Below are 25903 nucleotides of genomic sequence, written 5' to 3' on the forward strand. Positions count from 1 at the left end.
AATTAGATGGCCCAGTGTGCACTATGGCTCCTTGACATGGACACCTGGCTTAGCTCTAGATCTCAGTTTCCTTACACATGAAACGGTATAATAATGTCACTACTTCACAGGAGTACAGGGAGAATTAAATGAGATAACAGGGATAAAGCATTGAGAACACGCTGTCACAGAGGAGTCAATACAATTTCATCATTATTCTTATGCACTCATGATAAAATATCACTTCTGTGCTACTTAATTTCTAAAATTACACAACGTGGCCCAAATACTTAAATATTGACTTTCTAATTGTTCTTATAGAATTTACAAACTAAAAATACCAATCATATCATATTGGTCAAAATAAATGTGCTATGGTAATACCACACCAGCCCTTAAAGCTGACTTTCTTCTTTTGCCATGTTTACATTTCTGGTTTTTCATCATCTTCCTGCTACTTTCTACTTCTCTGATGCACATGAGTATGGAATATTAGGAGATAATTGTGTCCTTTTAAAGTGTGACATATTAATCTCATTAAAAGTTACAATGAACAAAGAAAAGCAAGATGGATATTTAATAACCTTTTGAGAGAGCCATTAAATTACAAAATACTGCCATCTGTGGTAAAGAGTACCAGATTTAGTTAGAATTAATAAAATTTATAGATTAACTCTGAATTTGTTTTGCTTTTCCTTTATAGTATTTTTCAGTTACAGGCCCATTACTTTTGAAATGTAGCTTTGGTTGTTAACTTACAGGCTGATCTGAATTTCCATTATTCTTTTTTTATTCATCCAATCTGCTTGAGCATGCTAATGGGCAATGAAATGCCTAAAAATATATAAAGAAAAGAGAGAAGTGGAAGAAAAGAACCCCAGAAGTGAATGAACTAATGGACCTGGAACAACTGGGAGTTGACTGTAGTGTTCTATATTATTTTCTAAGGATAGCAAGTGGATTTTAGAAATACTTAAAGCCTGGAGAGGCACTAAAAATAAGAATGTATAATTGAAATCTATGTTTACTTGATAGCTACTTCAGATTTTTTTTTCTTTTCTGTAAAAAGGAATTTCCATTGTTTGAAGACCCAACATCATGTTAATTAGAGGTAAAGATTCTGGACTATTGGATTAAATGAGGAGTCAGGAGGTCCATCTCCTGCAAGTGTGAAGCCAAAAGTTACTTCAGCAGAATAGCAGTCAGTCCTTTCATCACTTGGGGAGCTCAGAATCCATCGAGATGACCATTGGCCAGGGAAAAGTAATTCCTTTCTAACCAAACAGAACTGCACTTGTATGAAATGATCTAGAAAGTGGGTGACAGGAGACCTTTCCAATTTGTGAAATGGTAGAGACAGGACATCTGCTTTTAAGTCTGACCTCGGAGACATCTTTGCAGATACTGGGAATACTGTGATAGTTAGTGCTGACTCTGTCAAGTCTTTGAAATTCTCTTTCCCTCTGGCCAAACAGTACTAGAATTCATTTTCCATGCTTGGAATCCACATTCTATGAATTCTATATTTAAATATGCTCAGCCAACCATAAGGACCTCACAGCAAGAAGTTGAATGTTTTCTGAAGCTCACATTAGAATACAGACCCACTGTAATGTGTGATTAATGAGTTTCTAGTACATTATGAACCCAGGGTCAGGGTGAAGCTATGGACGCACCTTAGCTTACCAGGGATGCTGTGGTGTGGTGAGCAGGAGTTCTGTCACGGGAGGTATTGTGACCCCCTTCCCCAATTCATGTGCTGAAATCCTAATCCCCAGTACCTCATAATGATCTTGTGTTTGAAGTTAGGATATTTAAAGAGGTAATGAAGTTAAAAATCACTTATTATGGTGGACCTGAATCCAATATGCTTAGTATTCTTATAAAAAGAGGAAATATGGACACGAACAGGAAAAAGAGGAAGATTGTGAAGATGCAGAGAGAAGATGGCCATCTAAAAGTCAAGAAGAGAGCCTTTAGAAGGAACCACCCTAGCAAGAACTTGATCTTGGGCTTTTAGACCCAGACTGTGAGAAAATGAATTTTTGTTGTTTAAACCACCAAGTCTGTAGAGCTTTGTTACAACATTCCAAGTAAACTCATACAAACTGTATTTGTTGAAGAAGATGTCAAAACTCATCTGACAGTGCACACCTGCACTCAGCACAGGCTGGTCCCCACATGGGAGGAAATCAGCTTAAGGAGAAGGGTTTGTGAGTATACGTTGGTCCCAAGGCCCTAGAGCACAGGGAGGGCGAGAGGGGAGTGTGTGAAAGGAGGGACTATTTTTGAACAAAAAAAATATTCTTTTGCTTTCTTATTACAAAAGATTTACAAGTTCATTGTAGAAATATTAGGAGATATAGATGAAGAAATGCATAAATGGTATATAACTGGGATCTCTCATCACTTCGAGATAAGTATTCATACATTGTTGTTAGTCTTTCCAGACTTTTTCCTGTTAACACACAAATCTAAATATGCAATACGTACATGTATATAAGCAAAATGGAATAGTTTATTTTTCATGTCTGATATAATATAATATTATTATATTCTAGAAGTGGAATCAGTGGGTGATATGGGTCTAGGATTAGGCATATACTAATCCTAATATACTTTGATATACTTTGCTGAATTACCTTCAGAAAGGATGCAGCCATTTATATTCAGTGAATCTATTTCAAGTACAACATAAAGCGCTATTACCAGTAACTCTACACTCAGCTGCTTAAGGGCTGTTAGCCAAATTCCGAGGAAGGAAAGTGTGGAAACTAGAGGACACTGAAAATCTCTGCCACCAGTGACTCAGGGCATTGCAAGTGGTCTGATGGAGGAGTGTCCAGTGTTGAAGGAGGAGGCATTTCCCACCTTAGCAAAGCAACAGGTGGAAGCAAAGCGTGGCAGGAACAGCATGTACCGAAGCTGAGGTGGTAGTCGCAAGCTCTGCCAGGAGGGACCACATCATGTCAGCAGTTAGGAGTCTGGATAGCATACCCTTATGGGGTTGTGGGGAAAGGAGAAGTGTGAAGAGGGGACTTGCATAGCTTAATTGAGGGTGGAAGCATAGCCCCAAGATCTCAGGAAATTGGATGAGGCCCTGGGCTGAGGTTCCAGGGGTTTCACTACAGGGAGCCTGAGATCACTGTTGATTATGACCCCTGGTTGTTGATTTTATCCCTTGAGTTTTCAGGGCCTGGGAAAATACAGGTTATTCTAGGGAATGAGAACACAAGGACTGATAGCCTTTGCAGTTTTTATGCATTAATGGCAAATGCTATTTGATTTTGGTTCTTTGCCCAGTATAAGAGATCCCAGAGGGCACACTTAAAAGGGAAAACAAGCTAATCTTTAAATGAAAAATAAACATTTTATTTCATAAACATGAAAATTATGTGGCACTCAGTAAAGTGGGTTAGCAAGTAAACTTCTGCTACATAATATGATAAATAAAATAGGTTAATTGTGCTTGGGAGAAGAACTTGAATTTCACTTATCATTGGGAGATTTCAGAACTTTTCAGCAGGAGTCTTTCTGAGGAAGAGAGGCAGTGGTCTGACTTAGTGGTAAACGGAGCATGTGAGGAAGGGGAAGAGCATCTTCTTCACTGACTAGAAAGGAGCTGTCATCCTCTGCTTATGTTTCAGCATATTCAGAGCACCCAGTTGTCCTTAAGCCTTTGTTGGTCAGACATAACTATATGTTGGAAATAAATATATTGTAGATATGAGTGAAAAACTAATAAAAATCTTATTTATTTTTTGTTGTTGGCTTTGGGGGTGGAACTCAGAGTCTCCACCTATGCTAAACTCTACCACTGCACTACGTATCCATTCCCTTGGCTTCTTTGAAATGTGAATTTAGCTGCCAAAGTTGCTTCCAAAAGTTAACTTATATTCTGTACATTTGCCCAAGGCATTGAATAAATTTACAACAAAACAAACAAGCAATTTCTTTCCCAGGAGTGTTTCCTTCTGTCTTCAAGTGGTACCATGGAGAATTAATTACTTCATAATCTCACTCACTATAGCCTATCAAATTAAAAGTGGTTATGGAAAAGCAGAGCTTACCATCTATCACTGGTTTTGGCTGAGAACTTTTGAGGCGTAGCGAGGGCCGGAAGCGGGTTCGGTCATTGAAGCTCCAGCTCTTCTGAACTTTGGTGGGGCTGCCCTCGGCTGTGATGTCGGTGCTTGGGGACCTCCTGTCACCTACTGAGGCTTGTCTGCTCTTAATACTCTGGCCCCTCGGGCTAGCCATGCGCACTCGCTCCTTAAAACTTAGCTTCTGACTGTGGAGAACAGAGGCATGATTATTCCATTTCAAGCAGTTTCTTTCATCTCACTTGGGTACATAATTGGATGAAATTGTATATGGTCATGTATAGACAAAGTGTTTTCAGCAAGTAGGAACATAGAAATGTATTTTATCCTTATTGAAAATTTGAGCTTCATTTAATCTGTTTGCATTCATGTGAGTTCAGTCTCATTCCATAGACATACACACACTTCTTGTATTCATCATAGAAAGGACTGCAACCAGGTACATTTTGTACACAATTACACTGGAGATAAACAAGAACTAGTTTGGAATTCACTTTAAAACTGTTGGGTGATTTTAGCTTTAACCTCAACTTTAAATTAAAAAGTTTCATTTATTTTTTGTTTGGGAGCATATCTCTTTGTAATTTCTAAACATTTCTACAGGAAAACAGGGATGACAGTTACATATATACCTACATTCAGCATGCATTTTTTATTCCAGGCAAGATTATGAAATTCATACATTCATGCAATATCATAGCATTTGGTAGAACTGCATACACAATACTAAACATACAACACTTAACATTACATTTCTTTTATGCTTACATTCATTCTTGTGAGACAAAACCCACCAAGATAGAACAGCCTCAACATATAATGAATGACATGACTGATTAACGGAATGAGATGTAATGTTCACTAACACAATTTCCTGCTATTAAACAGGCTATTGATTTGCTGTGGCAGCTACTGGTAAATTATATTTGTTCAAACATTCAGTTCTCTGGTCCTGGCCAGGATTAAATTGTTGTGGACGGATCAAGGAAGCATTAACAGCAAGAAAATCCCAAATGCATCTTCACACATTCCTAATCAAGAGATGTGGTGTGATGTGCTGGTAAAGGGAAGGTTGAAACCAAAGAGACATGGCTTTTGGAATCTGATCTCTGACATGGAGATAAAAGCAGCAATGTGGCTAAAGGATTTTTGTGGTAATCAATTGAACTGTAGGAAGCTTTGCATACGCATTTTGTTTGTTTTCTTGCTTCTTTAAGTAACTTGTGCTAGTCTTTAGAAGGCAACGCACTGTTACCAATGTGAGAGGCCCAGGACTCAGCAGGGACTGAAGAAATAATGGGCAATGGGTCTATGGGAGAGTCACCCCGAGCAGCTCTTCTGAGTCATGCTGCAGCCCTTGTGGGGGATGAAGGCAGTGTTCTCATGGATAGGGATTATTTGAGACAAAGTGGATGCCTTGTCTTTTCCACTTACCGCAATGTCCACTGTCCCCAACTGCAGCATGCCAACAGCAAATGTGTTTAGTGGATATGTGTTTTATAGCTAACAAGAAACAATAACATTTATTTTTCCATGCCTAGTTGCTTAACAAATGATATTCTAAAAATGCACTGCATTTTATGTGTGTTTACATGGAAACAAATTATATCATGAATTGGGGTGGTCAGAGAGTTCTGGTAACAATAAACAAGTTGACCATGCAACTGACAGCTCCCCTCTGAAATGCAGACACAGCAAAGTCCAGCACGGCTAGCTGAAGGCACATGCAGAGAACAGGCTGGGCAGTTTTGTGATGAGGTCGGGTGAGTTCAAGAGTTCTTTACGATAGTACCACCAGTCGGAAGGTTTATCTGTACTTGACAAATGTGTGATTAAATGATAGATTACATTAAACAAGAGCAACAATAACATCATAAAACTGCATCTTTTTATTCTCAGACTAGGTTCTCCGTGTCATCCAAAAATCTTTAATTATTTAAACAAATCCATCAAAGGGATAGTGCCCAAAATGTATATTTTTCTTAATTTTTTTTATTGTAAAATTTCAGATCTCTTCTTGATTTCAACAGACCTGCTCCACAATTTAAATTTACAATGATCTGGTTCAGGCACCATATGCTCCCGTCTGCAACTTTATTCAGATTAGTGAAGGAAAAGCAGACGTAGCTATCATTACAGGAGTCCTCACTCTTCTTGATCTTATCTATTACCTTTTCTGGAACCGACAGAAGCTAATTCTTATAGAAGGTTGGATTTAGTAAATATTAAAGTATTTTCTCACACTTTCAAGATATCTCTTTCCTGTGCCAACTAAATGAGCAGGAGACTAATAAAAGTCATGGAACTATTTAATGTGAAACTCATTTTGTTACTTTTAAAACATTTCAATTTCTAAAAAAGTTAAAAAAAAAAAAAAAAACCCTAAAATGAAAGTATCAACTTCAAATCCACCATGGTCTATTTACAATAACAAAATATTTAAAAATTGCTCTGACAAAATATATTAAAAAACTGTTCCTCTGAAACATTTTGGGATTATCTCTATGGATTCATGGAAAGTGGGAACAATGTTCTCTAAATCTTAATTTTAAGTTCTATTCAAATGACTTAAAGTTGGTATAAATGAATTCTGGTTGCCATTTCCCATTTTTACCTCTAAAATACATGAATATTTGCTTAAGTCTAATATTTTAAAAATTTTCAAGAACTATTTTAAAATAAACTCAGCATATTGCATAGTAGAGAAAATGTAATGTTTTCATTTTTTCTTTTGACAGAATTGTCTGAAAGGTAAGAATAAGACCCTAACCCAGAACTTTTTAATAAGGCAATTTTTTTTCCCCAAGGCAAAGATGTGTTCTTGTGTTCTCTCACAAAAAGCCCATTTTTATTGGTTGTTCTACTTCATTTCCCCTTTGGAAAACAACAGAGCATTTTGATTTGATGACAAACTGATTAAGTAGCTGTTATTGAAAACACACATTGATTAAAAATATAGACTCTTAACTGGTACATTAAATTTTCCATTCTTTTCCTGCTTTCTTGTGACATTTAGAAGCATCATTTTTGAGGAAGATTTATGTAACAGTATTTTTAGGAAGAATGCCAAGAATGATCCCCAGGAGATCAACAAGTAGGTCTCTTTGGAGAAAGTAACCAAAAGGTTGTTGTGGTCATTGATTGGAGCATCCTTCTTAGTATATAATCCCACATTCCCAGCTGAGGACCATGCTCAGGGGAGCCTGCACAACTGCTCTGGAAGGGAATTTTTCCCTCTAGAACCAGATGTACAAGTTATTCAAATGGCCCAGCATGCAGTTAACTACTGGATGCTCCCTGCCAGGGAACTGTGTAGCATCATATCCCACAGTAATCCTCTAAGGCTTAGAATGCTGTAGTTATTGTTATACTTAATTAGGGTTTTAGCCCTTCATAGGATAAGCATTCTACAATTTCTCGCCTCAGGCACAAGATGGCAACTAAGCCATAGCAATCCAATGCGTGCAGCAGCTCAGCAGTTGTCCAACCACAAGGAGGCGCCAAGGGGCTGACTGCCAGTACTATGTGGGACCCTGCCTATTTGTCCCAATAGTGAAGAGTATCAAAGCAGGCAACAGGCAATAAGGAAAATGACAAGCCGGCTGAAAACCTCATTCAAGAAGTCCCTAGGAGTAGTAAGTCTGTGAACAGGGCTCAGGTGGGGTGGCGGTGTAGCCTGGTCATGCACCTGAGGTTAGTTGGCATTCTCAAATCTCATGTCAATAGCTGGGATGCTGGGTACCTCTGCTTCCGTGAAGTGTACATTCTGAAGAGCTTCTGCTTATTACTACAGAACTTACTAGGAGTGAGGGAAATAGAGCAGCACATTACTAAGCATTTTACCACCAGGAAAGTGCTTAGGGATTTTTTCTTTCTTTTTTTTTTCTAAAAACAAAGCCTTTTGGCTTTATCATGTTTTATATATAAATACATAGACTATTTAAACAGTAAATACTATGTACTTTAATTGTGCTGCTTGAAATAAATTCAGTGTTCTTAATTGTTAGGTTGAAATAATTAGGTTTGAAATAGGCAATATAAATGATGGTAGTCTATGTGTTAGCATCTGTTTCATAGGAAAAGAAGAACACAGATATTTTAGAATATAGCAACCCCTGTAGTAAATATCAATGCAACACAGTATAAACGATTGAGGAATAAAATATTTCAGAAATTTTAAGAATAAGTATTTATAGAAATCAATGAGGTAGATAACATTAATCGCTTTGAAAGGTAAGAACAGAAATTTTTGATTTCTGCAAAACACCTGCAGTTAAAATTAATATAAGTAACTGTCAAATAACTACATTAACAAAAACAAGAAAAGAGTCTAGATTGCTAGTCTGATTAAAAAGTTTCTTATTTCAAGTCCTATGGTTTTTTAAAAGATTAAATCCTTTCCCTCTATCAATAAATATGAACAGAAGGAGAGATGGTTTTAAAAAGATTTTTTTTAAGCAATTGAACATTTTCCCAATAATGATTCAAGTTGACAATGCTGGCAAAAATAAAGTCTAGTTTTACTGAGCTTAGTTTAACAAAACATGCAGATCATTCATTGCACACAGAAGAAAGAAAATGTAAATAATGGGAAATAAATGCAGAAAATAAATGCAGATTTGTGAGGATTTCTTCCACAAGTGTTCTAGAGTTCTGTCCCAGGAGCCACACACTCTCAGAACCCAATAAAGCAATCATGCTGGAGTTGTTTAGACAAAGCACTCAGTGGATCACAGCACAAGACTATCATGTAATCAAAGAACATTATTTGTGCCTTAACTTTTAAGACAAGCATCTTTATAAGTCTCACAAGTACCTGTGAAAGCAAGTTTGGGTAATGTACTGGCTGAGAAGTCTGAGGGGGTTCTAGTGTTGCTTTGTAAACAGCTACTAAGGAAGACAGTGTAACTATAAAGCAGGCGCCTGCCCAACAATTATTGGCTGAGAAGAGAGGTAAACAGACGCAGAGGATGGCAGGTAATCCCCACATCTCAGATGGCATGATTTATTCCTGTAGCAATAAAAAGCCAGGTAAGAAGAGGCACAAGTTTTCTTATTTCAATGTGGTGACGACTCACTGACCATTATTTGATGACTTGGTGAAGGAGGAAAAAATGTAGGACCAGGTAAGAATCCTGTGCTAAAGTGGCCAGAGAGGTTCACAAGTAAATTCCATTCTCTGAAAATGTCAATTTACACCATACAGAGAAAAACTGTCCCATTTAAAAAAGTGGGTTGGAAAAATTATTAATGAGATGATTAATTTGAATAAAATTAATAAACACACTTGCCATTTCATATCTGAGATTAAAACTATTTTCCTTAACCTGTTTATGGATTGGGTTATTTGTATTCTTCATGTAAAGTTTTTTGAGTTTTTTATAAATTCTGGAGATTAATGCTCTATCTGAAGTGCATGTGGCAAAGATTTTTCTCCCACTCTGTAGGCTTTCTCTTCACATTGTTGATTGATTGCTGAGAAAAAGTTTTTAGTTTGAATATTGATTCCTACTTTTATTTCTTGTGCTTTGGGAGTCATGTTAAGGAAATCTTGTTCTAAGCTGACATGAAGCAGATATAGGCCTACTTTTTCTTCTATTTGGTGCAGGGAGTTGGAGAATATCATGCTAAGTGAAATAAGTCAGTCCCAAAAAACCAAAGGCTGAATGATTTCTCTGATAAGTGGATAAGTATGAGGGAGTAAGAGAAAGAATGGAGGAAGGATGGATTGTGTAGAGGGAAATGAGGAGTGCGGAGGGGGTGGGGGAAGGAAAGATAATAGAAAGAGACAAACATCATTACCCCATGTACGTGTATGATTATGTAAATAGTGTGACTCTACCTCATGTATCACAGAGAAACATTGTACCCCATTTGTGTACAATGAATCAAATAATAATAATAATAAACTATTTTCATGGGAAGAAAAAGAAATGAGTACTAAAATGATGCTCAAGAAACTGTTTTCATGGTCTAAGTGAGGAAGAACAGAGCAGGCTCAGCTGAGACCCACAATAATTTGTACCCAACGTTGTACCAAAGGGAGCCAAAGAAACATGATTTTCACTATTGCTAGTTGAGCTATATTTAAAAAGCTCTTCTTGGGATGGATGGTTTGTACTTTTTTAAAAAGATTTTTGGATCTGTCACAAACAATAAAACACTGTTTCTTAGCCTGGGACAATCACAGATGAATTTTGTTTGACATATCCTAATTTCAGTGTAGAAAGACAAAACTCTGTTTTTTTTTTTTTTTTTTTTTTTTTTTTTAATAACAGAAACACTCCAAAGCAGGGAATATAATTAAGTAAGCGTTATGCGAATGTGTTTGACCTCCATCCATTCTGCAGAGAGAAGAGTCTCTGTGGATGGCCCAGGCTACAGTGCTGGCTGTCTGTGGGTGCCAGGTGCTGGAGAGAGGGTACTGGTTGCTGGGTGGAGCTCATCTGCACTTGTGTTAGTCTGTTTCTGACACAAAGAAAAATCACAAGGAAAGACTGAGGAGATTCCAGGCTCTGAGATATTTGAAAGATAAAAAATTTGGCTCCTACTTGGGCTGAAACTTGTCTATTCCTTTTACCTGAATTGCTATCAATAACCCACTGGCCCCAAACAGTAACAGACTCTGCAGCTGGGTGATGCTAATTGGTTCATTGAAATGGGTCAAGCATTAATTATCAATATTCTGGACCCAGAGCTGCTCTTCTCTAAGGGAGAACTCTCATTATAAATGCATTTTTCTTTGTGCTTATTTTGCTTGGATAAGGACAAATGTGTTATTTTCTACGATGGTGCTATTGCTATTGTCATTACAATAGTCTTTCTGCATTCATTATGCAGCATTATAAATTCCATTGCCTATGGAGCACAAGGTGAAAGCTAAGGCAATATTCAAATGGGAATTTCAATATGTACAAATTTTTTGTGTCAAAAAAGTGGGAGCCTTTAGCTTCTTTCCTTCAGATTATTTCAATGTTTTTAATTTATCATTTTCTATTTTTTTATATTTCTCATTTTCCATGTCTGTTTGTGTTTTCTCTCCTCACATAAACTCCTTGAGGTCAGGGACAAAATACTACTCTATCCAAGAATTATTAATTGAGCACATTCTCTGCATAACTTTACATAGGTAATATGACAGAGTTGGGGGTAGGAGACTTAAATGTATGAAGAATGAAGCATGAATTAAGGTGTTCAGGCTAAGTAGTAGTATAAGATTTGTTTCAAGGTAGTTTTGCCAGATGTCCAATGACTGGGAAGTAAGAAATTTTCTAAGTCATAAATTCAGTTCAATGGTTCGGTACATATTCAAATTCCTGGATGAGTTATCCATCTTTGACAACCTCAGTCCCAAACATGCAGAATAGATTTAATTATTTTAGATACACGTGAAATTTAGAAAATTCGATTGTAGTCCTTTTGCAATGCTGACAAGGAGGCTCATTTTTGGATTAGTGAGCAGAAGCTCAATAGTGACACTTGAATTCTCTTTTCTTTGTTGTCTTGGAAAGCTTGTTGGCCCGAAGTGAATGCCACTAAGCTCTGCCATGGAGCTCACGATCATTCACTCACCTCCACAGGATTTACAAACTTCCCCTCTGGGAGTCAACAGTTCTATTTTGGAGGATGAAAGCAAGATAGGTGATCTTATTCTCAAATAGTGTTGTAATTCATGCCAAAGGTGATCTCTGCCCTTAGAATTTAGAGACAAATCACCCTTGGAGATAATTTGTAAGTAGATAGCTCCTGAGACAAGGGAAGCTTTAAAAATGTCACAGAGAGATTAAAACGGCTTATAGGGGCCATGATTTGTTTTGTGTAACTTTTTTTTTCACAAGTAAATTTGTTACAATAGAAGGATGGAAAGGTCTTCATAGAAAAGCTGTGGAAAAGGTGCTATGGGGTTGGAATTGGTCTGCTGGTCACTTCCAGTGTTTGTGCAAAAATGTTTTGAGTCTAATGACTAGAACTCTCCTTGTTCAGAAATAACTCTAAGGTGGAGGAGAACAACCCTTCAGGCAGTTAAAATTTTCTGGAAGTATCACTCAGGAATATCCAATGACCATTTCTCTAACTCTACGGCTATCAAGTAAGAGAGGATCCTTAACGCCATCCCTGTACAGGCCTGTGTACCCAGGAGGGCTCACAGATGAATGCATTGGTGTCTTGGTTTGGGAATCTTCTTAAGTGTCAATGCTGAAATGAAAGCCTACAGTCTTCTTATCCCAAGTGAACTTTCAAGACTAATTTCAATATTGCATAAGTATTTTATGATTAATGTCATTATTATAATACTACAATACACAGTGGCTCCCACCTAGAAGCCAGCTCTAAGTTGGGGGGATGCCTTTGCTTCCTGTATCTTGAAACGAGTGGCAATGATAGGAAGAAAATCCCTCCCAGGCACTTGTTCAGATTTGGGTACTTGTTCAGACTCGGCCACTCCTTACACCATCAGTATGGGGGTCCACTGGCTCTATCCTTCAGGGTTTTACTCTGGAATCCTGGTACTCATTAAGACAAATAAACATTTTCTCTTTTTACTTTCTGTTCCCTCTAGGTCTAATTCTACACTATTTAATCTGATTAGGCACTTTCTTTTGGAGCACAAAAAAATGAACATTTGTTATTTGGAGAAGTTTTGGAGGACTATCTTCTTCCTGAAAGATGGAAAGGGTTCTTCTTTTGAATTAGAGAACCTAAGTAAACCTCATTGCTCAATGCACTGGAGATATCCTAGAGAAATGGTTCTCACCTCTTGTGCATAGTGTTTGTCTAATAAAAAAAAAACAAAATAAAAAAATTTTCACCTCCAAATAAGCACTCTGATGAAGGAAAGTGTATCCTAGACTGTTTTCTGAGCCCATAACAATCATAATTTTCTTCTTCTTTTTTTTTAGACTGTCTATATTTCTGTATTTGAATACTTGAATTAGACTGGGAAGACGGCAGCAAGGAGTAATCAAAGATCGTAATTTTTTTCTCCCCAGAATGTTCTATGTCCTGCAGATTGTTAAAAGCAGTGAGTGGGTTAGGGAAAGATGCTTCTGCTCCCAAGGGGAGAATAATCAATAAAAAACCAGCAAACTTTGCAGGCAATCTTGTGAAAGGTCACTTTTAATCATCTCGAATTTGTTGATCGATATTACTCATGAGGCACATTTAAAACATCTGTTAGGCATCAGATTTATAAACAAACATGTAGCAAAAGAGAAATCACAAACCTGCTTGATGCTTCCCCTTGTTCTTTCCTTCAGGTGCGTGCAGACAGAAGAGAAACGATGATAAACCGGTGAATACATTTACAGCACTTGATAATGGCCAAATTGGAGACTGGGAAATCAAGTACCTTAAGTAGCCCTTTTCAAGTACAACCCACAAAGGCAGTATCACTTATAATAAATATACCCAGCTTTCCAACATATGTTCTTTGTGGTATAGATCTGAGGTAGCACATTTACTTGGCAAATCCAATACTGCCCACATATAGCCCAAAGCTCTTCATTAATCAAGGTTATTCATAGGTAAGAAAAAGTAGTTCTGATCCAACTGGCATTAGAAGGTTGCTAATTACAAAGAAGCTCCAGTCTCTGTGTCTTAGGCAGACTTTTGGGCTCTAAATCAGGATTCATTAATCACTAACTGTGGTTTTTTTTACTTCAGCCACTTGTTGAGGTAGATTTTTTTTCTATAGGATAAAATAAGAATTTGCTTGGAATAAATAAGGTACATAAAAATGCATTAGAGCTCATCCAGTCTACGGTTGAGTAGCATTTTTAACAAGTTATGTGAGCAAACTCAGGTCACAGCAGCAAGGTGCTGGGGCATCACTCTTAGCAAATGAACCGTGGGACTCTGGTAGTAGGCCCCTCACTTCCCTTTGGGTCTTGGTGTTTCTCATGACTGAATGGAAAGGCCTTATGTTAGACAGTCTTCAACTTCTGACTTCTTAAGGAACCTTGTGGCATCCCTGGAGTTTGATAATTCCTTGCAGCTTCACAGAATATGTCTGACTCATCCTCTAAAATAGCACATTTACCCACGTTTCACCCTTTGCATAGCTTTCGCTCACTCAGAGAAGAAAACTCAAGGCAAACCTTTCCCTCTATAAATCCTTCTGTCTGAACAAAACTTCGAAGTAGCATCTCAGATTTGCGAGGTGTATATAAGAGACAACTAGGCCAGAAAAGAGAGTAGGAAAATGCTGGTTAGCACCTCTGGCAGGATGGAGGAGATGTGGCATGTCCCCCTGCCTGCCTCTCTCCCCAACACAACACCTCTGTTTCTTAGACGCTTTCATCCTACTCTGGGGAGGAGTCTGTGGAATCACAAAGTCCCACTGTATTTCTAAAACTGTGGGGAAGCAGAGCATGGGGTTGCGGTCTTTTAGGGATAACTCCATTGCTGCTGCTGATGGTGATGATGATGTTAGTAATGTGTTCTTTCCCCTGACCTCCTACTTAAAATTGCAGCCCCAATACTCCCTAAATTCTTTATTTTTCTTTTATCCTTAACACTTTTTGCTGTCTAACATATTTTGCATTTTACTTTTTAATTTATTTCCAGTATCTATTGCATATAGACTTCCTGAGCCCTGAGGTTCAAACGTTTTTGTTTTTCTCTCTGACTGCTGCATTTCTGGTGACTCAAACAGTGCCTGGCACCCAACAGGTAATCAAGGAATGCTTGTTGAATGGATACATAGAAATATTATATTTCTCTCCAGAAGTTCTTGCACTCTGATAAAGGAAATGCACTATAGAAATAACAAAAGCTTTGCTCTTTTTCTTACTACATCACTCTGCATTCAATAAGCCATCTAATTATAAATATAAAAATATCCCTCTAAGTCACTGCAAATTATTCTTCTCACAAACATAGAAGCTTGACTAAAGTAGGTTTTCTTTCTTAAGCAAAGGTTCTGAGTTCATTAAAATTGTGAGCAAGGTTTTGAGTTTTATTTGTGCAATGAATATTATTCTTAGGGAAAAGCTCTTAAGTTCCATCACAACACTGATATAAAGAATAACAATAATACCAATAGCAAGAACCATGAGAGTCATGAAGTATCACTGGAAGGAGAGATGTTCAGATACCCAGGTTTCTATGGACTGCACCAGGGACTGCTGTCATTCTGGACACATAACTTCTCTTCAGTAAATGGGGCTGAGACACAGAGGCCAATGAGGTTGCAGGGAAAGGTGAGTGAGGGCATGGCTGAGGGACACAACAGGACAGGGGGAAGGCAGGCACTCACATCTGTCAATCCTTCTCCATCTCCACCCCCATTTAAAACAGGGACAATATCAGGAAAAGAAAGAAAATGATGAGTCAAATAATAACTGATTGCACCGTGAGAATTCGATTCATTATTAAATGGGTTTTCCAGGCTTCAGAATGACTTTTAATCTCAAACTGCAGTGAGTGGGATAATCACAGATGGTACTTGAGAACCCCAGTTTTCCTACCAACCTTATTATTTTACCTTTAGATTCTTTAAGATAAGAAATATAATTTCTGTGTAATTCCCATTTTTATTCATATACCAAGGAATAGATGACAACAAGAGTTAAGTTCTTTTTGAATTTCTATACCAACACCTTGAAAGGATCTACTATTCAATAAAAGGAATTCAACGAAATTCCAAGATCTAAATGAAGAATGGATTCTAATCCACACATTCACTCAACAGCATTCAGACTTCTGTCCTTGATAAGGTTCCACCTTCTCTAAAATCCTGGAGCTGTTGAGGTGTTTCTATGAATATCTCTGTCCCAGGTGCTGATAGTTTTGGCGACTGACCTCTAGGAAATGTGTTCCATTAGCACTTAGGAACCATCTTGACAGCTCTTATCATTTTCTTTGTGGATAGGAAGATTAAGGCCCAGGGCAATTCAGGGAAGTCACTTAACAAATCCTGTTAGTTAATGGTTGGTTTGCTGCATCCCAACACTGAGCATGGTGCTGCCTTACAAAGCTCCACACAGTAGCCATGCTGTGGGGTAAGTCATGAAGGTTTCTGCAGTCCATCTCCCTCCCAGATCAATAAGAATAAGATGGCCTTTCTGAGTCACAGTGGTGAGACCTTTGAATCCCACAAAGTCACTGAGACTGAGGTTTTGTCAGGCTAAGAAGGGAAATGGCCAGTGCACTAAAACTCTAAGCCAGATAAGCAACTTACTATCTTTGGAACAATCTGAAGGACTGACTCCTTGGATTGAGCTGAGAGACTCAGAGAGTCTTTATCAGGACAAACTTGCTTTGGTGCCTCAGTGAAGGCTTCTTTAGTAAGATTGCAATTATGATTTAATGTGTGCTCTGTGAGTTGAACTGGAGTCTAGGATTCTAGGACTAAGGATTTTTTTTTTTTTTTTTTGGTGCCAGGGATTGAACTCAGGGGCACTCAACAACTGAGTCACATCCCCAGTCTTAGTTTGTATTTTATTTAGGGTCAGGGTCTCACTGAGTTGCTTAGTGCCTTGCTGTTACTGAGGCTGGTTTTGAATTTGCCACTCTCCTGCCTCCCAAGCTGCTGGGATTACAGGTATATGTCACTGTGCCTGGTTGGACTAAGGACTTTTTAAAATTAAAGATCAGTATGATAATCATTACTTGTGTTCAAATGTCTTAGGTTCTCTCCTACTTCTAGGTACATGGTAGGATTACACTTTCCCATTCCCTTTGAATGGCATGGTTGAATGATTGGCTCTGGCCAATGAAATGGGAATGGAAGTAATAATATGATTTTAAAATCTTGATTATTCCAAATTTTATTCTGATTAGTCCCATTGCCTCATTGTAAACTCTAATTTTATTGAACTTCAATTCTCCTTCTCCTCCTCCTCCTTATTTTTTTTTTTTTGCTGCTGATTTTTTTTTTTGCTAAATAACCACCCTGTAAGACACAGATGAGCAATGACTTTGACTTAAATGTGTGAAGATACATTGCTTTCAAGGCACTCCCCTCCTGAAGTTAGGTGATGAGTAGAAAATAAGCAGGAACTGTGGTGCTTCCCTCTAGGGTTCTGGTGGCTTTTATGAGTTGAGAAAGTATGAATAGCAGAAAGAAGTCTATATAATAGTTTACATTCCTGTAATCTTTAATCCTGGCTTGTGGGTGATGGGGAATGACACTGATTCCATTTAGTTTTGTGCTTAAGTTGCTAAACAGGTATAAATCTCTTTAAGAGCAAAAGAACCACAAGCCAAAATTGACACTGTGTGTGCATGTGTGTGCATGCACGCACGTGTGTACAGTTTCTTTAACAAACTTGAAATGACTCACTACAGCACCAGCTGTCACATAGATACCTACTTGGTGGGGCTGCAGGTGTGCAAGGCCTTCAAGTGGGGCTTCCAGGTTGCAATGGAAACAGATTTCTCATCAGCTGCATAACTACGCCAAACACACTGCATGTGGCACACGTGGGGACATGAAAAAGAAAACAAAAGAGAGAAGGAAATAGAATGACATAACAGGGGGAATATTAAGTTATGCACATTAAGAATCTTTTCTTCAGGGCTGGGGTTACAGCTCAGTGGTAGAGCACTTGTCTAGCACTAGGTCCAGCCACAACTAAAAAAAAAAAAATCTTTTCTTTGTCATACTTAGCCCTGATAAATGCCCAAAGGAAGAAGAAGAAGTCTACTTTGGCATTTTCAGCTGACACACAGATTCTGCTACATCAAAATCATTTTTCAAAATAATTCACATCAAAAAGCAAAAGTACCAAAAAGTATAGCATAACTCAATTTTTGAATTGGTTTTGAAAAAATACTATATTATCTAAAACAAAACCAGTAATGAGTAACTGATTCAATATACTAGTTAGATATACTAGTTAGAGAAACTTCTTGAGCATGGACATGCATTCCAGGGTGTGGTCTTTAAGCAATATTTGAAAGGATAGAGGCAAAGAATTACCAAAATCCACTGTGCAACTAGTGAACTAACTAGTACACTAATGGTATGTTAATGATTTCATTAGTGAAGTCCCTGAAGGTGAACCATAAAGTAGTTCTAATGATAAAAATGAAAATAGTGATAACCAGAATAGCACTAAAACAAGATTGGGAGGGATGTATCTGTAGGAATATAATTGGAAAACACCTAAAGGTTTAATATCATGAACTAAGAATATATTTATATCTCTTTGATATAAAATATAAGCTTGGTCTACTTAATGTAATCATACCTGACATTCATAATATTAGGTATTTTCATGAGATCCTTACAATCAAAGTGTGGATTAAGACCCCCATTTTGTAGATGAGAACAAAGTGCTCAGATAAATGAAGAGGTTTACACAAGCTTGGAGGGGTTGAGACAGCACCTCCAGTTGCCTGGCTCTTGGTCACAGCCCCCCAGTGGGGATTTTACTGACTGCTTGATCACTGTGGTTGAAAGAGCTTCCGTCTGAACTGTCTATTTGAGAGATTGCCTGAGCTTACTTTCCATGTAGAGTTTGGTAAACGTATCCCCTTGCAATGGGGCTGCAAACATCTCTAATGATCAAATGTTTGCTCCAATTTCCTCAGAGAAAAGTTTTTATTATGATTCATTACTCAGAGTATTCTATTTTATGTGGCAAATTCATTTAAATGGGTCATCTCCCTACTATATAACCATCAGTCATGATTTTGAAACCTACAATGAAGGAAAAAAGTGATCTAATTATATTTCCTTTCCTGAGCATATCATTGAATAAATCTGAGCTGCATAAAAAGTTAAAAATTGGCACAACTACTTTGGAAAACTGTCTGGCAGATCTATTAAAGTTGAACATACACAGTTCCTATGATACAGCTATTCAACCCTAGGTAAATGACAGAAATGTTTATATATGTTCACCAAAAGATATGTACTAATTTCTTAATAAACTAAAGCTAAAAATGCCCAGATATCCATCAGCAGTAGCAAAAGCAGGAAACTCGTGGTGTGGTCATGTAAGGGGACACTACATGGTAATAGTTCATTCTAACTATGCTCAAAATATGGATAATAATAACAATATGCTAAACTTCATATGAATAATGTTGAGTGAAGGAAATAAGACAGAAATGAATACCTTACCATCATGTACAAAACCCAGGGAAAACTAAACTATCCTTAGAAGGCAGCCCAGAGTTACCCTTGTGCAACAGTGATTGAGAAAGTGTACACGGGAGGTCATACTTTGCTTATTGGGGTGCTGGTTAAGCAAGGTGCTGAGTTTTGTACAAAGTGTGCTCTTTGCTGCATGCACATTATACTTCAGTAAAATGCTCAGGAAATGACATGAAAAATTAGAAAAATATATAGTAGAACCTGAGGGACTTTTTTGTTTGTGAGAAAGATTTTTATATTTTCAATGAGGATTCCTTGCCTGAAGCCTTACTCACCTGGCTCATGTTGATTTAACCAATAAATCTGTGGAAATTTGTGGTAAGCATCTTGACATCTTATAGACAATAAAGCAATTACTAGCCTATCATCTTGAAATGCTAATTTTTGCAACCACATATATGATTTTTAGAGTGACCTAGAATAATCAATGAAAATTCATGAATTTGTTATTGCAGCTTCTGTAGTGATAAGGCCTAGAGAACCTCTGATGCTGTGAGGGAACAGATGGTTGCTTTACTTAAATAATTTCTGTAGAAGGTATGATAAATATGTGAGCTCTTGATACCCTGAAAGCAAAGACAGCAGGGTGTGTGCATTATTTGAAACTCATGGGGAAAAAAAAAAATCCCAAACAACAATACAACAAAAAATGGAACCAGGGCACTATCTGTTAATGTTACAGAGAAGTGGGGGCAAAAACTATGCTGAGAAAATTGAAGATTTTTTTCTATTTTCTTTCTTTCTTTCTTTTTTTTTTCTTTTTACAATAGGACCTGGCTTCTTGCTCTTTTTCATAAAATTGATCTCAGCACCTAAACTCCTGTTCCCTTCCTTACTCTTCTCCTAAAAATGCCTTGTAAATTAGAGGTACAGAAAGAGCAAGTGGCATCTATTCCAGGGATAATATTAGTTAACAGTTGAAAAGGCAGAGGGAAGTGTAACTCCACTACTCTAAGACCTCTTAATAACTATGTCCTGCCTTCCATCTCAGTTAATTGCTTCTAGCAGTTGAAATTCAAGTCCACATTCGCATGATCCAGTACCTAATGTTCCTACATTTAAAGTCCAAATCGCATAGTGGTTGGCAAGAGGAAAACAACACCCCAGAGGGATTTCCCAAGGCTAATTTACATGGTGTATCTACTCCAAAGGACAAATTAACAAGAAGCAAAGTGAGACCTAACTTTTCTATTTGTCAGGTGAGGGGTGGTGCTCTAGACAGCCAAACAAATTTGAACCTTTTTCTATGATCATAAATACAATGTAGTATAATTCAATTTTGGAAGTGTTTAGTTGCTCTATGTGAAGTAGCCTATGGATGGCAAGTTTGACCTTTTCTGGAAACAGTCCAGAAGGTTTCAGATGATCATCCAAAGATATATTAGTAAGGAAGTTATTTTTTTCTTTAATCTTTGTTTTTCTTTCTTTCTTTCTTTTTCTTTTTCTTTTTCTTTTTTTGTTTTTGGTATCAGGGTTTGAACCCAGGGGTGTTTAACCAGAGACATATCCCCAGCCCTTTTTTATATTTTTTATTTAGAGACAGGGTCTTGCTGAGTTACTTAGGGCCTCACTAAATTGCTGAGGCTAGCTTTGAACTCTCGATCCTTCTGTCCCAGCCTCTTGAGCTGCTAGAATTATGGGTGTGCGCCACCAAGCCTGGCTGTCATTTCTGCTTTTTAAGAATCCCAATTCTTAAAGTTTACGCTCATATTATTATTTCTTTTTTTTTTTTATTTATTTTTAACGTTAAGAATTTTTTTTTTTTTGGGGGGGTGCTGGGGATTGAACCCAGGTCCTTATGCTTATAAGGCAAGCACTCTACCGACTGAGCCATCTCCCCAGCCCTTTATTATTTCTTGATTTTCTATTTTTGGGCATCATTAATTAACTTCCTACCATGAAAGATACTAACATGGCCCATTTACATGCCCCCTTCCCCTCCTCTCATCCTTCCAACATTTTTGTATCACAATTTTAGTTATCATTTAGTATTTTCATTATTATAAACATGTAACTACTGTTCCCAGTTCAGCAATGTAATATACTATGACTACTCATTCTTTTCTATATAATTTTTTTTTGTTTTGCTTACAATTATCACTGCCCTATTTAGTTTATTGATTTGCCTTCATGTAATTATTATGAAGACATTCCTGCTCTTGCCTACAGAACTATAAAATTTTTCTCATCAAAAGCATCATGGAATCTGTCAGTTCTGTTTTTGCATGTCCTTGGAGATCTTTCTCCTGAATCCCTCAGCCTCCTGCTCACTCTGCTATCCAGCCTGCTGTGCCTGTTGCCCGGGGACTTCCCTTTCTTATCACTGTAGAGATGGAGCTCTTATTTCCTGAATTTCATATCTCTTCCTCTCTTGGCTTATCCTCTTTTGGAAGGGCGATCCTGTCCAGGTAGCTTCTTGAGTAAAGGAAAATAGTAGGTAAGTTTTTGAGATCTTTATGTCTAAAAATGCCTTTGTGCTCCATGACTGGTTTGGCTGTGTGTAGAATTCTAGGTTAGAAGTAATTTTCCTTCATAATTTTGGATGCGTTATTTCACTGTCTTCTAATTTTAGAGTTACTAATGAGATAGCTATCTAATGCCATGCTGATTCTTGTTCCTGGGGATATGTCCTGTTCAGAAATCATTTTGAATCTCCTTTGTTGCAAGCATTCTGATATCTCATTATGATAATCTTGGTATGAAGTTTTTGGTTCACATTGTTGGGCATTTGGTACACTCATTTACTGTGGCCACTTCTGGAGAATCACAATATATATTTATGTGGTAAAATCTCCCCTCTTCAGTTTTCCTGTACTCCCTTTGGAGATTTTCACAACTTTATCTTTCCTATTATTTTTCTCTACTGTCATTTTTTTAATATACAGGATTTTTTTCTGATTCTGTTCTTATTTACGACTGAAGCACTAAAAAAGATGTATAGTCTGTATAAGTGACTTGAACTTATGGATTGGCAGCCTCACTTTAGGATAACTTGGTAAAAGTCAAGTTATGTCATTAGAGGAACCCAGTTTTATATATATTATATATAAAAAATATATTTTATTATATAAAATATATAATATATATAAAACGTTTCCTTTGGGTCAGTTAGCATCCTCAAAGCAACAGCTTTTAATTGCCTCCTTTAAGGAAATTAATTCTATCATCATTGATTTCTCAAACTTTCATTTAATTCCCCTGTTTCTGTTTCTAGGAAAGCATCTTGGCTACACCCTGAACTGGTCCATCCTCTACAGAGGTAAACTTCTGATGTGGAACATTGGGACAACCCTTAAATGTTAACCCCAAAGTTCAGAAATGCCTGTATGAAGGTGCAAGGGTGCTTTTCCAAAGGAGTAATGGATTTGGATCTAAACATCAAGAATTTTAGTCCAAGCTCCTCCTGGGCTTGTCTTGAGGATCAAGTGACATTGTGTATTAGAAGCACTCTCCAAACTAAAAAGCACTTCATGAGTCTTAGGCATTATTAATAAAAGTTGTGACATTTGGGCAGGTATTCAAAACGTTACTGAGAGCTGATTTCTTTTCCCAGACTGCTCCACTTGAAATGAAAAGTTAATTTAAATGAATCATGCAAAGATATTGACACAGCTAAATTTACTGCAAGCTGCTGGGGTTTTAAACTTTTTCCTAAAACCCTGAAATGCTGGTTAATTTAGTTCTCTCACCAACCAAATGACAAAGCAATTTGGGCATCTCACTTGCCCTTGTAGGAAGAGAGTGGCTCTGGCTTAAAACAAATGAGATTGCTTTGGGTCTTGATACTTTGTATGTTCAGCAAATCAAGTCAGGTTTATTGGGTAAGAAAATGAATGGATCAGCAAATGAGGCTTGCTTTTCAATCTAGTGCATCCTTAAAAATAAATTTCTACAATATATAATCAAGGTCTAAAGCCCTGAATTCTGTCCAAAGACTACATCATGGAGAAGTAGTGAATGAATTAATAGTCATAGTATTCTTATGTATAATAAATAAGTTGCATTTGAATGAGGGAGCAGTTGCTTTTTAAATTAGTAAATTCTATTTCGATTTATGAAACTATGATTAGATTTTAAAGGTGTTCTTCAACATTTCAAGTCCTGTATTTTGCATTATTTTCTGCTAAGAACAACATATACTTTGGAAATTTGAGTAAAAGAAAAATTCATGATTTTGCTCTATTTTTACCTACATTTTTACAAGTTCAATGGATTGTGATATATGTTATATAACCAAGTTCCATAAAATAAAATTCTAAGCCTCCAGGCAAATCTGTTCAATCAGCATCTTCTCCACCTTTTATAGGTTACCTGTGATGCAGACCTTGTCTTAGGCTGTGGATATATAAATGCCTTGCTTCAGTGATTTAATGCAGGAAAATCGCAATTTATTTTAAGTTCAATTGGAAATTGTTTTTGCACAATTTAGTAGTTAATAATGGTAAGTCAGATCAGAAAAGTTTCTGCTATTTTTCTCCACATATGTCTTATGTAATATGGTAGCCAATAGCCACTAAAAGCAACTGAACACTTGAGAAGTATTTAGTACAAAGGAAGGGATTTTTTATTTTAATTAATTTTTGTTTAAGTAGCTACACAGAGCCTGTGGTTATGGTATTGGGCAGAATAGCCCTATAGCATCACAACTGATACATGCATAAGAAATTCCTACATGGGCTCACTTGCTAACAGAATAGCTGATGTTCTAAGAAGTTTTAAGATGTAAGAGGTAAGATATATTATTGGCTCTTTGCATAGACAGGGTTTGGTGCCCAAATGGAATCAAGGAACCCATCAAATAACCTTTCACTCACAGGTTGGAAAACATTTTTCTAGAGTGAAGGAAAATTAAAGAGAAGAATAGTAAAGAGAAGGTTTTATTAGAAGCGTGGAAACACAATCAGCTAAGTGCTAAAGGATGAAAGGCTTGGAGTACAGGGCCTCAGGGTGTTGTGTGTGCATCCTCCTTTCCTTTTGCTGATCTTTGTTTGGCATCAGACCTTATACTCTTACTACTTAAGGAACTTTTCCTTTAAGTAAAGTAAATTTTCTTTCTTTTGTGCTCTTTTAAAGTCTGGAAATTAAAAAAAAAATAGGGACTTTGTCAGTGATTTGCATTGAAAGTCATATGCAAAGATCCATTTTTTTTGTCAATAGTTGCAGAATAGATTTAAAGATTAATGTCCTTGTCTAGCCATTAGACATGAACAGATCTCTTTCATGGTGTACTCCTCTTGCCTTTCCCTAGCTCCTCTTGTGTTGGACATACTGCAAGGCTAAAGGTTCTGGTGGTTACTTCCTATTAGGTCAGCCATTCAAATCTACGATGTAAATTAAAGCCATGTGCCTGTTACTACAGCATGAAGACAAGCCTCCAAGTACCTGGGACTGCCATCCCAAACACCTCCAGTTTAGAAGTTCTGGAGCTTCAACTGCTTGACAGAATGGGAAAAACTTTAGAATGTAGAATTATCTTACCCATAACTAAATGCCAACTTCACATTATGAATCCAGCAAAAAATATATTTTGTGATTCTCAACCTGATTCTAGGATAGTTCCACACCCAAATGATATGGATGGCAAAAGGATAGCTCATTTCTTTTAGTCCTAAGGCAAATTTTGAGTTATTGAAAAGAAAATGAAATGCTTAATAACATCAATATATTATGAGCTAGCCTCAAGTAATATGCTTATTATTGCATATCCTCAATCACGGATACATCCCATAATCCCACCAGCTCTTAAAATAAGATAACTCTTTCAAGTGATTACCCTAGATGACATTAAAAGCAATTTCACGGCACTAAACTTTGACACCCTAAACACATCTGTTCTTCAGCATGGACATACATCTGGCTGGAGAAGTTAACTGTCACGCAGGGAACAATGCCATGTTCTGCTCCATCACTTAATGATCAATTACATTTCACCAATAATTCATAAGACACATTAGGTCATTCCAGGAGAAACATAACAGCTAATTTCTATATGGCTTTGTTAGTAGAGTTAATTAGTCTGAACAAGGCTCAGATCATTTGCTGAAAAAATATATTTTTCTGTTGGGAGAGAGGAAATACCTGCCCAAACCCAAGACTGTTCATTAAAAGTGCTGACTTTATTTTTAAAAAGAGACAAAATAGTAGCTCTACAAAGCAAAGAAGCACAGAGATTTGAAAATGACCCAACAAGCACTGTGGAGACCGATGTTGTGGTCTACCTATTGCACTGACATTCACCTGAATGAGGTTGGCAGCTGGGTTCCTTCTTTTCTCGAAGTGTTTCTGGCGGTGCTGTTCCTGTACTTTTAATGCAAAACCTGAGCCAAGAATGCCCTGGAACAAAATATAAAAATAGCACTTTTAAAAACAAATTTCAAAAGTACTGTTAAATAATACAAATATTTTAAAAACTGCTAAAATGGGTCTGAGAAGATAAGCAGGGTGTCACCTGTCCAGAATAAATATGTTACTTACTAAAACAAACACTATTTATCTCTATTATAATACCATCAGCTAATGGCAAATTGTTAGGCAACATTGTCAAGAGATATAATTTCTGTCCTTTAGCAAATCAACTAGGGATTGTCATTTCTTGTCTTTGCTGGTATAGTAAGAGGCATCATAAATGCAAATATAATTTGCTATTAAATTGTTTCTCATGTGACCTTCTCTGTGATGTTTCTTTATGTCTAAATTGGAGTAAGTGGTCTTATCC

General features: G+C 37.1%; 1 protein-coding gene and 1 non-coding gene across 5 annotated transcripts in view; both read right to left on the reverse strand.

The window, feature by feature from the left end:
• The window catches only part of Kcnq5 (potassium voltage-gated channel subfamily Q member 5), a 527081-nt gene that overhangs the window by 48377 nt on the left and 452801 nt on the right, over window positions 1-25903 (reverse strand). For 2 of the 4 annotated variants that reach the window (XM_047559119.1, XM_047559115.1), the window contains 5 exons: window positions 25426-25521; window positions 17398-17492; window positions 13307-13333; window positions 7825-7881; window positions 4050-4270 (listed from right to left, as the gene is read on the reverse strand). In XM_047559119.1, coding sequence (XP_047415075.1) covers window positions 4050-4270; window positions 7825-7881; window positions 13307-13333; window positions 17398-17492; window positions 25426-25521 — 496 coding nt within the window. The remainder of the gene's footprint in view (window positions 1-4049; window positions 4271-7824; window positions 7882-13306; window positions 13334-17397; window positions 17493-25425; window positions 25522-25903) is intronic. The other 2 variants (XM_047559116.1, XM_047559117.1) reach the window with 2 other exon arrangements.
• Window positions 20954-21028, reverse strand: Trnai-uau (transfer RNA isoleucine (anticodon UAU)). Its single transcript has one exon. It is a non-coding gene; the product is annotated as a tRNA-Ile (tRNA).

Source organism: Sciurus carolinensis, chromosome 7, assembly GCF_902686445.1.
Source record: "Sciurus carolinensis chromosome 7, mSciCar1.2, whole genome shotgun sequence".
Lineage (NCBI taxonomy): Eukaryota > Metazoa > Chordata > Mammalia > Rodentia > Sciuridae > Sciurus > Sciurus carolinensis.